The sequence below is a fragment of the Anoplolepis gracilipes genome, chromosome 11, assembly GCF_047496725.1.
Source record: "Anoplolepis gracilipes chromosome 11, ASM4749672v1, whole genome shotgun sequence".
NCBI classification, from domain to species: domain Eukaryota; kingdom Metazoa; phylum Arthropoda; class Insecta; order Hymenoptera; family Formicidae; genus Anoplolepis; species Anoplolepis gracilipes.
In genome coordinates, this window is record NC_132980.1 from 7,074,978 (window position 1) to 7,091,956 (window position 16,979).

The window sequence follows — 16,979 nt, forward strand, 5'->3', positions numbered from 1 at the left end:
ATCGCTCTATCAGTTCCCGCGTTCATCCACCGCCGTTCTTTGCATAGCGATGCAGCGTATGCAATTTCCATTTCCGCGTCGCTGACGCCCCCCGTTACTAGCTCTGGATGGCATTGAAAGAAAGTCAATTCGGTTCTCCAAAGGTCTCGGCGGCGCGACCCGGGCTCCGACGAAATGTTAACGCCAACATTAAACGCTGCTGCACGTAACGCGTGACCGTCGAGCGCGGCAAGCGCGCGCGAGAATTTCGCAAACACGCGAGACCGTGTTGGCGCACGTCAAACCGAAACACGTTACATTTTGTCCTCCATCCGGCGTTTTGCGGAAAAACGGGAGAGAGAGAGGGAGAAAAAAAGGGGAGACGGAGAAAGAGAGAGAGAGAGAGAGGGCTCAAACGAGAAATTAGGTCGACTTGATTGCGCGATAATTGAGTGTCCGATTAAGTGGCGAGGTAAACGAACAATTGGCCGGCTATGATGCGCTGCCGAGCTTTTCGTGACCGTGGAAGAAAAGTTAATTCACGGCTTATACAATGATAAAGTAATGGAAATTGTATTTCGACATAAAATAGCACGGAGGAATAATAATATATATTAGTGAGAAAACAATATCAACTTTCCGTTCGAAGATTCTAAAGGTGACATTTATTTCCGACGGCTTTCATTATTCGGTTATTCAAACAGGATGTAGACTCTCTGGAAAAAGTATGGAAAACCTGGAATTCTTGGGGAATTTTTTTTTTTTTTTTTTTTGTACCTCTGGAGAGATCAAAGAATTATTATGGAATTTTATTGGGACTTAGGCCGGGATCACGTAAAGAAACTTAAGCTGTAAGACTTAAGAATTTCATTCACACGGAATTTTCGGCGCTTACGTTCTCGACTGTGATTGATCGGTGATTTCTTTACATCTTAAGTCTTTTTACATGCTATCTTACTGCTTACAAGTGTTTTACGTGCTGGGGCCTTTAGGGAATTTTTTTAGAAATTCTCTCCTTGATAATTTTGCTTTTATACCGCAAATTATAAATATCTATCTCTGTTTTTATATTCAATGTGCGAACAAAATATTGAGTATGCAGTACGTATTCTTTATTTTCATTTTTAATTAAAAAAAATGTGAAAAGATTATGAAAATTAATAATTTTTATCTTAAATCGAAAGCTATTCAATTTTTTTCAGTACATTTGTAAATCTAGCACTTGAAACTTAAGTGGCTTTGTATTAGAAGCATTAAAAGACGCATACAATAAAAGAATCTTCAAAATATTCTCTTTACCTATCGAATTATATCGAAAGATCAGGAATTTTTCAGGAAATTCTTTCACAACATTTGTGAGTAGACACTCTATCATAGCATATTGTGTTGTAATCAGATTTAGAATAATAATAACAAAAAAATAAAAAAGTAATAAAAGAATTAATAAAATAAAATGTACTTTTGATAAAGATGTATAATTTCTTTGAAATAAACTCACCAAAATATGTTACGTGTTTCTTAATTATTTCTTTCGGAAAAACAGACGAGTGAAATCGTAGTGAAGTTAATAAGAGCAGATGGACTTTTAAAGCCGACAAGAGAGCGAGCAGTCGCGTAATGAGTTTTCACGTTGAAACTTCTTATAGGAGTATCATCATCGTTTGAATTTAATCATTGCGTAATAAGCTGCTTGTGCTGCGTTTGCGTCTAACGCAGTTGCGAATGACATTTTACCCACGACGCGTCTACGACAAAGCCAAACGGCATCATAAATGTAATTCAACAATGACAACTATATCACGCGGAACTGCGAAACGTGAAAGTCGAGGCGGCTGGCTCCTTGACGAGCACGGAGTACTCATTAAGGGATCGTTCAGGCAAATATCCAATTACAACTGTTTCACATTGTTTGCCTGGAGATTGTATTCGCACGTCAATACGAGTTGAGAGGAGAGGAGAGGCGTTTCGTCCTGATTTTGCAATATAATTGAAAGTCAGATTATGCAAGCGAGCGAATGTACAATCGGATGACTTAGACGTTGTTTTCGAACTCCTCGCGCGCGCCTCGAATGCGATTTAATTGTTATGCGACGCGATAACATGTTCTGCTGACTTGTAATTCGTAAGACAAAACGTGAATACAAAATATTGACGTGTAAAGAGAGCAAGAGTTGTGAGAATTAGAAAATTAATTATATATTAAAATTAATTATATATAATTAATGAATATGTCGACGGAGATATTAATGACAATAAATTTCTTATCAACATGTGCATTTTTTTACGATACCTAAAAATAATATATTATGTACACAATTATGAGAAAATTAGATTTAAAATAAAATAAGTCTGTATGAATTTGCGCTGAAAATAAAAATGTCGCGATTGAGAAATTATTAGCGCCATATAAAAAATGTATATAAGAATCGTTCTCATTAGAATCGATTTAGGCATCCCCATGGAGATGTTAACCATTCGATGAAGGTGAATTCTAGGAAGAATTTATGAAGCTAAAGATAATATTTACTGTCTCATGTTTTTATTAATATATGAATTTTTTGTGATATCTAAAAGCAATATTGTGTACGCAATTATGAGAAAAAGAAATGGGAATAAAATAAGACTATGAATTTTTCCTGGTGCGTAAATTGGAATAAATTAAAATATATAAAAATCGTTTCCATTAAGATTGATTGAGAGACCTCATGGAGATGTTTACCATTTCATGAAGGCGATTTCTGAAGCCGAAAATATTTACTGTTCCATGTTTCCCGCCTATTACGTAGTATTTCGTCATTTTAACTTTTCACACTTATTGATCGTTAATAGAGTCCTGACATATAGAGAGAAATCAAAACTTCTCTTATTTTTAAATTCTGTAGAAAGTTTCTCGAGGTAGAAATGGTTTCATGAACCAAAGTTCGTCGATTCTTTGGAACGAGAATTTAGTATTCGTTTTCAGTAGATATTGAGTTACAAGCGTTTGATATCCAGAGAGATTTAACGAAGATTGAATATATACATATTCAATTACATATATAAAATGACATCGTTTAAATTTTCAAAAAATCAATAGTGCCAGACGAATGAAGAGGAACATTGTAGCATCAATCTTTGCAGCTTTCATAGCTTTCATTACCGCTTAAATTTTATATAACGAGAAAAAGCGAGTTATCGCGTCTTCCCCTCCGTCAAATAAATCGCGCGGAATTGACGAGAGGCGGCAACTAGCACGATTTTAAATCCGGTCGATAACGATTCGAATTAAATTTCTCGATCGCTCATCGGTACCGCCGACCGCTAAAACGATCGAGCGAAATATCGGCGGGTAATCAGGAATTTAATTAATAGCACCGCGGTGCGATGCGGCGGCTATTAGTGATATTTCCTTCTTCGGAAGGGTAGCCCCATCTTCCCTTCACCCTTTATCCTGCTTTTCCCACGAGTGTCGCTGATCGATGTCGTGGCGGTGGAGGCTGGCTGGCTGGGCCGGTGACGTAATCGGCAACCTCCGCCCCCAAGGCTTGACGTCACTGATGCCCTCAAATGCGCGTGGTCAGGTGCGTATCAGCGAGAATCTCCGTCTCTCTTTCTCCGTCTCCCTCTTGTCATCCCTCGTCGTACTTTAGAAGCACTTCAGTCGACGGCCCCACCGCAACGCCGTCATCAACATGCATCCGTTTAGAAAAATGGAACGACGTTCTGTAAATCCTTACTAAAGATGGATTAAATTCCAAAATTGAAGGAAGGATAGCTAGGAGGTGAAAGGAAAGGAAGAGATTGTGAATAATGAATAAATTCCTGAGATTATATACTTTTTATTTATAACGGTACTAACTCAATTTACACGTATTTTAAATTATTTTCGTATAATTATTTTCACCTACAGCGTAAGTAATTATATATTTTTTATACTAACATGTTTTTAAAATGCAGAGAAAAAAAAAATATATATATATATATTGAATTTCCGGAATTATAATAATGAGGATTTAAAAATGAAAACATCTTCATAAATATAAATCTGAAGAAGCTACTCTTTTTAATTATAAATGACTGAAAAAGATATGCAAGTAAATAAAAATATAACAGCTTTTATCATTCATGTAATTTAAAGTAAATTTTAAATAAAATTTTGCCTGTGTTAAAAATTCTAAAAAACGATAGCTTTTAATTAAATTTTTGTTAAAAAAATTTAATTGATTAAAATTACTTGTAAATGAAATTTAGTTTTTCAGTATCACATATACATATATATATATATATATACATATGAGCGAAACGCAAGTAAAATTTACATTTAGAGTTTACATTATTTCCATATATTTACAAAATGATGTGCAGACACAACAGTTTACTTTTTTTCTCCGCAGGTTGTTATATTGATTAGACACTCTCGTACTCAGTTTTCCTAACGAATTGCATTAATTATGCCAAGAGTTGTACCAGCGTTTTTTGTGCAAGTTATTTGCAGAATTTTAATTTCCTGCTACATTAACTTGAATTTAAATACATACTTAATTATTATTATGCAAAAAAATGTCTAAGATTTTATTATGAGAATTTATATGTATGTAAGACAAAAAAATTATATAAAAACTTTTGTATTTTTACTCAAAGGATCCAAGTTTGATATATTCTTTTTTTTTTTACGATAAATCTGTTCATACTTAAAAAACATACTACTATTTTTATGGCATGCTATATAAAAAGTGTTTCGTTGAACGCTTATGGAAGTAATTTGTCAAGAACGCAGTAACAGTCGGCGTACTCGATGATTCGGCGATTGGCGATTAAATCCAAACTGCTGCTTCACTTTGCAAACTAGTTTTCCTTCTCTCTGAGAGTACATATCCGAAGAATTCCCGGGACAACCTCATCCCCGTAGTATTATATCCAGTCGAAATTGGCGCTGGTCCATTGTTTAGTTGAAGGGCGGTTTCTCCGCACGAGGACTCTCATCGATTTCCTTTTTCTCCTTCGGCTCGTGCCATGCTCGTCGAGATTAAGAATTTTCCTTTTTACAATCGCGTCGTAAGCAATACGGGTAGCTTTAGATTTTCTGTATAATTGGCCTACATTTGTACGCAAGAAGATAATATCCCACGAGAGCTACAATTATGTATGCATTTTTTATCTATATAGTCCAGATATGAATATTAATACAATTAGCATTCCATTAAGATATTAATATTAATACAATTACGTATTAATGTAATACGTAGAAAAATTTGATGCGTCTTTGAAATACTTACAAGGTTTTCTTTTATTTTTCTGACCTATTATCTTGAAATTTAATTACACTAATAATTATTAGTATATGATATGTATTAATCATACTGAGCAATCAATTTTTAAATAACACTGCGAATCAAGTTTATCATGTTCAATAAATGAGATTTTTCAAGTGATACAAGATTATCATTCAGCTGCCGCCAAACGGCTCGTAATGGAACAGGAATATTCGTGCGGTAGAAGGCAGTAGAAATGGATCGATCAGTATCCGGCTTGTAGCAACCTTCTTTATCGATGGTCACCACTGGTTCTGTTTATATCGTAAAATTTGAAACGCCGGTTCGTGTATCGAGAGAGTTTGCTTCATTTTATACGTAGCTCTGTCCATAACTTCATCAAATTCTGAGTTGCTTTATGTTGCAAATGCTATGCTCTAATGACCCTATTGATTGATATATGCCACTGATCGTTCGTCAAAATACCCGTTAATCAGTTTAGTAGACCGATAAGCCGTCATTTCGTGTCATTTATAGATAGTAAAAAACTAAAGAATGTGTGTAGAATAAACCTGGCACACTTTTTTATCTACATAATAAAGTTAATTACAAGCAATATGATAGCTAAACGCAAACAAAGCATGTATATATGAGCAAACTTTATGGTTACTTCACGCAATGTATTCTAGTTTAAATAACGATGTGAATCTATATATATATATATATATATATATATATATTGTGTATATATATATATATATATATATACACAATATATTTATTATTGATTTCATCGTGACACGCGATTACATATTTTTTATGCACATGATACAGATATCGCACACATTAATTTTTCATATATACATGGAATTTCATACATTATTTTCAAATTTCTGATATTTACTGATAACCTCGAGAACTCGAACGGACTACAAAGCTATTGCCTTCATTACGGTCACGCATGACGTCAAGCATGCTAAAACCATGTTCTGTGTAATATTTGAATAAGGCATTAGACATTAAAAAACGCAAATTCAAAGGTTTCAAAGACTGAGACTTGAGCACAAGTAATGTGTAATCGGATTTAATGCGAGAAATATCTCTTTCGTCATTTTTCAATATGATACAATGCACTAAACAAGAACGAAGTAGGGGAAATCTATTCTTTTTCTGATATATTTTTTTTAATTAAAATTAATTTAAATTATAATAATAAAAATATAGGATGCTCTCTATTATATACTTTTGCTAAGTATAACTAATTATTAGAAAAAAAAGTATATAATTATTAATATAATTGTGTATTATAACAAAATTTAGTGTGTCTTTAAAATGCTTTACGTTAATCGTAAGTTGTGTACCAAAGGGAGATATCTAGTTAGTGTTATTACTTTTTCTAGCCTTTTTTTGATAACACAATAGGAAGCATATTCTCACGCACGTGTCGCGTGATTTAAAGGGCCATTGACCCGTTTTGAATGAGTTCAGATACTCCACTTTAAGTTGACCTATCTGCATCGAAATGATAATCCGATAATAATCCATGACGTAAAGTTTATTTAACGAGCGTAACGAATGCGAGACTCCGTTATTGGATGACATTACTGTTTTGTATAAGCGATACCGATCTGCGGTTGATAAAACGCTAGAATGTATACAAGCTTATAACGATGAAAATAATAACATTTAATCGCATTTCGCCCAAGTTTTTCTAAAATTGAGTTTTTTAGCTTTAAAATATAATTTTAATATTTATTAAATTTTGCAGTTTTCTATTAATTCTCAAAATATACAAATGCTCTTTTAGATCTATTTTTCTGTGCGATTTATAAATTGTAGATAATCTTAATATACATATAGGTACGTTGAAATCGCATTAAACTGTTGAACAGATGAAGTTGTATATTATATATATAAAAAAAAAGACTAGCATATCTTAATAAAAATTTTTCTCTTTTTCTGTTACAGGTAAGTCCAGACGATGCTATTATTAAACTGTTCAATCGCGTAACAAGGTCGGCTTAGCTCGAGTTTATGTAAGTTACGTGTATTGCGCCAGAATACATATACATTCAGCGGCTGTGATATTCGTGCAATCGCGTTGTTTCAATCTTATGCATATATACATATATACAAAACACTGTTCTACCTCTGCATAACAGGATATCAGCACTTAAGTACATACCAATAGTTGTTACATCAAGGAAGGATTCTATCTATAAAGGATTACAATTTTATTACTCTGGATTTATTACCATTTTTTTATTTTTATAATTTTTTAAACAAATACAATGTGCATATATCTGATATATGTATATGCGAGTTTCATAGATTTCTGATGAATCGTGTAAAAAAAATCTATAGTTTAGATATTTGTAGAGTATTATTTTAACAAAATATTAAAGTGAAAATTTACGACAATCATAAAACTGAAAGCATAATCGAATAATGTCATGAATAAATTCCAAGGCAAGCAAGTATCTACTGTAATAGAATAGAATAGTTAATAGAAACATACAAACATAGTTGATACATTGCAACAGACTCACATTTACTTTTACATTTTTAAATTACTTGGAAATTATAGACAATCAAAGCTTTCCCTTTTCTCTGTTGCTAAAAAAATCTTTTTAATTATTATATTTTTTTTTATATGAAATTATATTTTTCAGACATTATACAGGGCGTCCGGTAATTGGTGAAAAAACTGTTAATGGCAGATTTTTTAGATCATTTGGAGTCGATTTTTCCTCTGCGAAAATATAGAGAGACGTCATCATTTTTTGCAAGTTTTCAATTTTTATCATTATATATCTTTGTAATTAAGCCTTAAATTAAAATTCTATTAGAGTAAACTCTATCTGAAATTAAGAATGTAGTTTTGATAATTTTTTAACTTTAAAAAGTTTAGTTTGCAAAAAGCATCAGTTTTCAATCGCTTATAAATCGGAAATTATTGATGCCTCGATATTTTCGCTGAGGAAAAATCGTCTCCAAATGGTCTCAAAGAAAAGAATCTGCCATTAGTAGGTTTTCATCAATTACCGGACACCCTGTATATATATATATATATATATATATATATATATATATATATATATCGAATAATATTTGAACTAACAATAAGAGTAGTATTGTTATTGATTCTGTGTCAGGTTTTAAAAGTTTTTTTGCATGTTTGAAATTTTAAAGCGCCAGAGAAAGCTTGTCAAAAAATGATATGTATTATAATATTGATGATTTCATTTTTTTGTAAATTTTTTTTATGCGCATACTTTTTCTACTAAAATTTATATAGAAAAATACACAGATACTTTTTACATGATTTGACATTATGAATGCGGAGAGGTGATTGTTTTTATATACTCCAGACTTATCATTAAATTCAGAATATGTATTTGTCGACATTTACGAAAGAAATACAACGCGTTAAAATACGACGGCTAAAATTCGACCAGTCCCAATTCCCAATATCGTGCGATGCCCCCGCTTTGCGTCCACTTTGAAGGCAATAAAAGTCGGCGCGTTGGCGGTGAGTGCGCGAATATTTGCCCAACTATCGTCAGACTCGATCAAATCTGATTTGTACACACATACACACAAAGCGCGTCTCAATCGCACACACTGCGATAATACGCAGCAACACGAGATATCGCACGTACACGGTATATACGGTAAAAAAGGGGAAACAGAAATCGACTCGTACGCGAGAGGGAACGTTTGACATGAAACGCGTGTTTACGTGCGGAGGCGCGAAGATCCCTCGCTGTTTGTTCTGTCACCCTCGGAGATTCTAACCGGATTAGAGACTTGTACGCTGCTATTCTTCTTCTATGGATACTGCCGGAAAATTTTACGGCGGATCTTCCAAGTGGAGTGACAAGTTGTTACGTAAAATTGAACGCTTGATCTACGACTGTTTGCTAATTTAAAAGTTTATTTGCATGTCTACGATCGATTTGTTGAACAAATAAAGGGACTTACTCGCTTGTACGTGAATACCACGTGATACGAATATTGCGTTGTTGCTTTAAATCGAGGGACTTTCTGAAGATTAAAGTTGTTTTTCGCGTTATTTTCTTTACCCAGTTATATATAAATATTTGTTTTTTCGCTTTTGGCAGCTTATATGTAGGTAAGGACTAAAAATAAGCACTTGAATTGTACTAAATTGATGTCAAGTCGTTCACATAGTGAATGATGAATTTAATATGCTGATATTTTGTGTCAAAATTATTCGAAAAATTGCGCGAAAAGGTGCTCTAAAAGCGTGTAACCTAAATACCTAATATTCTCATCGAGATATTTTGGCGCGTAACCACAAAAGCCCAGCGTGTAATAAATATTGGCTCTTGCATTTTATGAATTATTATTAAATTTTTTTTTTTTTTTTTTTTTTTTTCATTCCGTCGTTATTTTGGCTCAAACACATTGCGTGATTTGCATACATCTCTGCACAGATTCATTCAGTATGCGACATATGAAACTATTTCTGTATACTGACTAGATTATATTTAGATGTACGGAAAATATACGCATTATCTAACAACCTAATTTTACAAAGTAGACACTAAAGTAATAAAATAATAATCATTCTTTTTCGCGTAGTATTATCGTAAACTCAAAATTATTTTCAAGATAGATTTTATTACATTTTTACAGTAAAACTGGAGTTTAACTTTCATTGGAATTTAATCGGGAAACTTTAACCAAAGTTTTTAATCGAAGTTTCGATATTTATGTTGAAGACATGTATATAGAGTAAAAAAAAAATATAGGCTAATTAAATTTTTTCTAAAAAGATTTCCAAGTAGATGCAAAAATCGATATATCGATATATTGGAATTATTCGCGCTATATATTATATATATATATTATTTCGTTTTATTGACATTTGTGATTGCGTAGAAATAACGTACTTGACATATTACGATAATTCACGATCCCACCTTTCCTTGTGACTGGACCTTCAAGTGAAAGTGATTGGTAACAAGTCAGCCGTCATCCGGGCAAAAGGCCATCGTAAATTGCAGACGCGGGCACCGCGCGTCGATGCTACGCCCGTGGTTAACATAACTTTCCGGTCTTTAAATACACGAAAAAGAGCTATCATAAACATAATAACAATCGATCTTTGGCCTGCTTGTTGCTCTCGCCGATAAAAATCTGTCGTTCGTCGATAGTTTCGTTCGAACGAGCTGCCTCTTTACCTCGCATTGTTTCTTTCGCGTCGGACTGTGAATGTGTTATTTCCAAATCGAGATTCTTGGAAAAGCTATGAAAAAGTTCAGTGAAGCTTTAGCGAATATGATGGGTTAGCTGTGCTGATGTGACAGATGTAGATCTTGTGCGATGACACGTGGAATCATTATAAAGAAATCAATTAAGAAATTTGACTTGAGAAGAGTGAGGGTTTGATAATGCTCCACGATTAAACAAAAAAAACCTTCATTATTCGTTGTAGACAACGTTGTAGATTTATTTTCCTCTATACAACAGATAGTTTTGAATCAGTTATTGTTGGAAAAGGCGCCGGTTGATGACCTGTCTAGATAAAAAGACTTTTGTCAACTGGTATTACGTATTTGAATTACGATGGTCGCTATCAATGATCGGTGCCGACTGCGACAGCTTTGTAGTCATAAAGTTCAGTTTTCGAATGTGTTTTGACATTGAAGAGACAATGTAATGTCATCGGAGAATAACGTGGCGAAAAATAAATATTTAACAAGAGAGTTAGAGCCTCGATTAATCATCCATTATTATTAATTTAAAAAGATGCTACCGCGTATTTCTCTTATCAGAATTCCCCAGCAGAATTATTTAACATTTCTCATTAATCAATCGAGAAGCAAACAAGGAATCTTGGAGTGTTTGCATTTCGCCTTCGCCACCAAAGTAATCAAAGTCGACCATTAGTGCCGTAGTTGTCAGAGCTATTTTATCGACCTTGCCGATGTTGACTTGCTACTATCGGAGCTCGATTATGTTAAGAAATTGTAGCTACGTCATTATTCGATCACAAAATGTCAACCACTGGTCGATGACTGGAGAGATGGCAAGTGTCGGCAGCGCATTCTGTCGCGGCGCTATCATTTTCATGACACGTGGTCGACGATGACAACAAGAGTAGGGATGCAAGCGAAGCGTCAATTCATCCGTCGACTTTTCTCGCGCACGAATCCTCCTCGCTCGCCGCTCGATGACGCGGGAGCCCGCGGCTGCAGCCACGGAAATGCGCGCGCGGCTGCGATGCAACTCGCGCGCCGCGTCCGCGTCGCGTGACCGCGAAATCGCGGCCGTCAACTTTAGTTGGCGTCGACTCACGTGGCCGTGCGAACGCGACGCGAAGTTGGCGGTTTTATTTTCTTTTTCATTTTATTTTCCTTCTCTCTCTCGCTCTCGCTCTCGCTCTCTTCCTGCCGCTCTCAACTCATGCGCGAAGCACAGCACGTCCGCGTCGCGCGACGATTGTGTGTTAATTAATCGCGCGGTTACGTGATCTAATTATGTCCGCTGTGTTGTTTCTGCCGAGCGACCGGTGTTTGTCGAGCCGCTCGTTTAGTCTCGCCAAGATTCAGGTATCCTCGTCAAGGACGAAGCCCGGTTCTTATGGTGCGTCGCAAAACTTTAGTTCCTGTTTCCCGTTGGTATTATCGCACAATATACGATTATCGATTGCCCCTGGAACTACGTGCGAGCCGTCGCGATATGCTTTTACCTATTTTGCACGGCCATTAATTCAGTTTTATCGGTGCCTCGTTAAAGTTAACGCGTGGATTAATTTATTGGAATATCGGTATGAATAATATATATGCGCTCTTAATAAACACAAGATTGTTTTATCGAATAGTGCGTGGTGGAAAATTATTGTAATATAGAAAAATTAAAAAACGGAGACATTTGTGCAAAAATAATTCGATGAAATAGTAATTTTATTTAGCAGGGACAATTTAAGAGAGAAAAAAAAGGCATTTAATAAAATTCTGCAAATTGTTATTTTACTGACCATGAATGAAACTGTCATTTTACCTGTTGACATTCGCAAGAACGCAAGACGTGAAATATTTTTAAACCATTCAAAAAGCATTTAAATAAGTATCTATGTGTGACAGGTGTATTATACTTTTCTTCAAATTGCAAAGCGATAAAAAATGAGTACGCTCCATGTCTATCAGGGTATGATATTTCCGTCGCGAGAGCGACTTCATTTCCTGCGCCACATTGTACATGTGCATGTGCAGCCGCATAAATAATTTAAGCGTAGTTATAGCAATAACGAGGTTTCCAGTATCATACTTTTCCTCTTTGTAGTAGCGAATCATTCGAATACTACGCGTTAGCTCATTAATTCACTTCGATTAGAATGTTTGAATTGTCGATTTTGCATATTAGAAATTCGATTTTGAATATTAGAAATTTGGAATTAATTTTACAACGAAAGCTCTCAATATACAACACTGTATATGAATTAAATAAATTAAGTACTGTCGTATTTTCATTAAATTAAAATTTATTAGAATTATTTAAAAAATGAATTAACTTTTATTTCTTAAAATTCATTAATGACACATTAAAAAACAATGACTAAAATATTTACTGCGTTACACGTGGTGCTTCCTTATCATTTATGACGTTAGCATTAATTCGTTGAACAGTTCGAATGCACGCCAGGAAGTTTGAAATTCCTCTCGGATAAATACATACATTTTATCAACCGGTCATTAAGTTCATTGAAGATTCAGTGTGGTTATTTATGTCATTGGTCGGTATTTATGTCATTGATCGAACGTGGGTAAATCAACAACGGATATATATCGCCATGTAATATAAGACTGATTTGCAATCTCGGAAAGAGAGGAAGAAGAAGGAAAGTGGGCGAATATTTTTCTTCTTGTGGGCTTTATTTTTCTATATTTAACTCATTTCAAATTTATTTTAACAATAGAATTCTTTATCGTATTGTTATATTTATCTGTTTCAGAAATCATCTGCAGAAATGCGTTTGTAAAATTTTCCGCCAATTTTTTCGAATTCTATCAATTATTGATCAATCGAAGTACTTGTTGAGTCGCGGTTATAAAGAAGGATCTAATTTTCTTAATGGACTCTATCGACTTTCGACATCGGCTTGCTGGTATCTTGTAACCAGTTATTCGTTTTTCGTTTCCCTTCATTGTGCGAATTTTGGTTTAGTTGTGAATATTCTTCTACCATGATACTCTGCTCACAATGGCTTTCCTCCAATCTTTTCTGAGCTCGACTTTATCGATTGTTTTACTGTCTCCTTTTCTTTTTTATAAAAAATATCTTTTAACTCTCACACATATTATATCAATTTTTTTTTATAGACATATAAAATTGATTGGATAAATCGTATTAGCAATTTTTCTAGTGAAAACGATTTTTTGCAGTTCCGAATGAAATAACGTTAAATATGCTATCAAATATTGATATTAATTTTATCAGAGAGGAACAAGCGTTGCTTTTATAATGCGTTTAGTCACAATAGCGTTTCGCTCGAGCATTATACACTCGAGAAATGACGTCATCGATCTACGACACGAGTCATGGTCGGTCGCAGTTAAACAAAGAATCGAGCTACCAGTCGAGGTTAATTACTTCGCTTTCAATCGAATCTTTGTGTTTGACATGAAAATGAAATCATCATTAATACAAAACATTAAATTACACATTCAAGTTTTTTTTAAATTTATAATTTTATTATAATGAATCTTTAGCATGATTATGACAACCTTTATCACAATCTTCGCAAATTTGCACATAAATATAATGCCACGCTTATGTTTATTAATGATATTTTGATTAGACGAGGTCAGGTAATGATGATGAATAATAATCAATATCGAGCAAAGGAAAGATCATATCGTTTAAACGATCAGTGTAAATTGATCGTCGTGTACAAAAAACATTAATCAGAATTATCATCTTCGCAACATGTCTTATATTTACTCGTTAATCGAAGAAATTCTTGTCATTAGAAATGTAGATTATAATTAGGAAAAGCATATAACGCTCCGTATCTCACAGGCGATAAAACAATCTATTAACGATCCATTAAACTCGAGCACACTCGTTGAGCATTATAAATTTAAATGCTAAGAATCGGGACGTGCGACAAGAGATTCGTTCATGGTTATGGCGTCGGAGAAATATACGTTTCTCGTGCAGCATATTTACGCCATTTAAACCGCGTCCGAGCATTTAATTGTTAATTTATGATGGAAATTATTTAATGTGCTTAGGCAAATTTCATGTTATTATGGCATATGAAAGCAATTGTCAAATAACTTGATTTTTTTCTTTAAACATGATTGTATGATCGAATTATATTTCAAATTAGTTTCATAATTTCGATATATAAAATGTGTACTTTTTTAAATTAATTAGACATAAACTATTATTATATTATATTATATTATATCGACCCACTTTCAAGACTGGACATTCAATTCCTCTTTTTGTCGGCGACGCCGTGCTTTTATTCGTAGATGTTTCGTTAGCACAATAATAGCAGAAAAGAAATGTCATAGCGACATTTCTATTGTGTCTACCAATATAACAGGACACGTGTATTATAGACTTCGTTCTGTACTCGTTTCGTTTGAAGGAGTACTTGGTATCAGAAAAAAAATATATTTTTAATTGCGCGGATCTCTCTTTTTTTCCTTTTAGTGAATTCTTTTATTTATATAATAAATGAAATATAAATATTTACTTTTTACCACAAACGTCGTACATTCAAATTACTTTGGTCATTCGAGCACGCAAAGCTTTGACGATTATTTGCGCGATATCTTTGTAATTCCTCAAAGATGAACGCTTTTTCTTTTATGTTGATTATATTCGCGGATACGCATTTCCGTCTTTTCGTCACGTAGCTCTGTTGATAACTTTCAAACAATAAATATTGTTCTTGGATAATATGTTATTGGCTGGCTCTCATAATAAGTAGTACGCGGATCAATTTAAATGACGTCGGATTATTGCGTTGTCAGCTTTGTTCAACACCCATATGACAGTTTCTCGCGGAGTGTAAAGCTTGTCACATAACATGGCCTATTTCTCGTTGCGTGTTACATGTGTGTGAAATTTTCTTCTTTATCGGATACTAATATATCTCGAGAAAAACATATTTATAGAGTTACAATAAAAAAAGATTAATACTCGGACAGTATTTTACGTTTCAAATTATTATTTCTTACAAGACATTATTACGAGTATTTTTTGACGATTATGATTTATGCAATCAAAAAAATTATAATTGTTTCTTTAAAAATATGTTTTTATGCGTAGAAAACGCATACGCAGTTTCCAGTTTCTGTTTATATTTGTAAATTGTGTTTATTTTAAATACGAGCTTTTGGCACAAATACTGCTTCAAATAAATTTAGTTAACATAGAGAAAATAAATATTTGCAAATGCCAAGGAAAAAGATTACGAAATGCAGGAGAGGACTCCGATGAGTTGGTCTTTATTACATTTATTTTGTTGTAGCGCTTTTACATTAGATCCTTTTATTAGTTCCTAGAAATTATTATTTAAACGGCTAATTAAAATTTTACCGCTATTTTAAATACTTGACTCACATTGACTCTGTTTTAATTGAATGAATTCTAATTATACCCATCTATTACTCGAGGCCACAACTTTTTTTTCTCTCTGTACTTCTTTCATTATATTGACGCATATATTATACAGACAGAAACCGATTTTTCAAAGTTGCACCATTAAAATTATTTTAGATACATACAATAATTTGCAATTTGGACGAAATTACGTTATGTAAATAAAAGCAGTAAGATGAATAAGACTGAAAGTGAAGGAAAATTGAATCGCTAGGTTTTATAATTTCGAAATATCGAAAAATTGCTTTTAGAGAAGAACTCGGGAGTCCCGAAGGAAATCTATAAGTTTATTCAAAATAGATCGGAATATACGTGATGCATTCGGAAAACTCAATATGAGATTCATGCATTTCATGGAAGAAAAGTTTTAATGAAATATAGATTGCAGAAAATAACTAGCGATCTTATATCATCTATTATATTATACAGTCGAATGAGATCATCATGGCTTCGTGCCACAAGATGACATTCACGCGCAAGAGGCTGAAGAAATGGAACCTGTTTCTCTTAAATTCGCCGTGGAGGTGTTGTCGTTACGAGTTGTCGATATCGCGAGAAGTGAATCTGCGAGAGTAGTTTCCGGGGACGCTGAATTAAATCGTAATTATTATTACCTCGATGAGAGACTGTCGACGCGCGAGAGCGACAGAAAGTGAAGAGCGCGAAGATGATCGCAGTGCCGTTGTTTATTTGGACGATAACCAGATCGCGGGATCGATCGGAAATCGGATCCGGAAGCAGACGTGATTCCCGCAGGGACTCACTGTACAGTCGGGACGATCGGGAGCGTGTGGATTCCAGGAGGAACTCCAAGGAAATGACGGTCGGTCTGACCATCGTCGACCGTAGACGGCACCGTCCACGACGGCACTCACGTCGTTATTATGTCGATCGAAACAAGAGGTGAGTGGCATGCGACGTGTCGGGAATCGATCGGATCTGGATGTAAGAATCGTATGCCGCGGAGAGCGATTAATTGAAACGACTTGGGATTTAATTTATTTAAAACAAAAAAAAAAAAAAATCAGAAATAAAATCGGAAAATAAAAAATGCGACGAGAGGCTGACACACCGCGTGATTTAATATTATAATTTATGTGTAAAATATTAATTGCTATT

General features: G+C 34.1%; 1 protein-coding gene across 16 annotated transcripts in view; it reads left to right on the plus strand.

Moving 5' to 3' along the window:
* Positions 1-16,979, plus strand: part of Dnc (phosphodiesterase dunce) — a 324,716-nt gene that overhangs the window by 230,258 nt on the left and 77,479 nt on the right. The window contains exon 1 of one of the 16 annotated variants that reach the window (XM_072901821.1): positions 15,506-16,763. The exons of the other annotated variants lie outside the window; for them this stretch is intronic. Coding sequence (XP_072757922.1) covers positions 16,528-16,763 — 236 coding nt within the window. The 5' untranslated portion in view covers positions 15,506-16,527. Of the gene's footprint in view, positions 1-15,505; positions 16,764-16,979 lie in introns of those variants that run through there. 16 annotated transcript variants of the gene reach the window in all.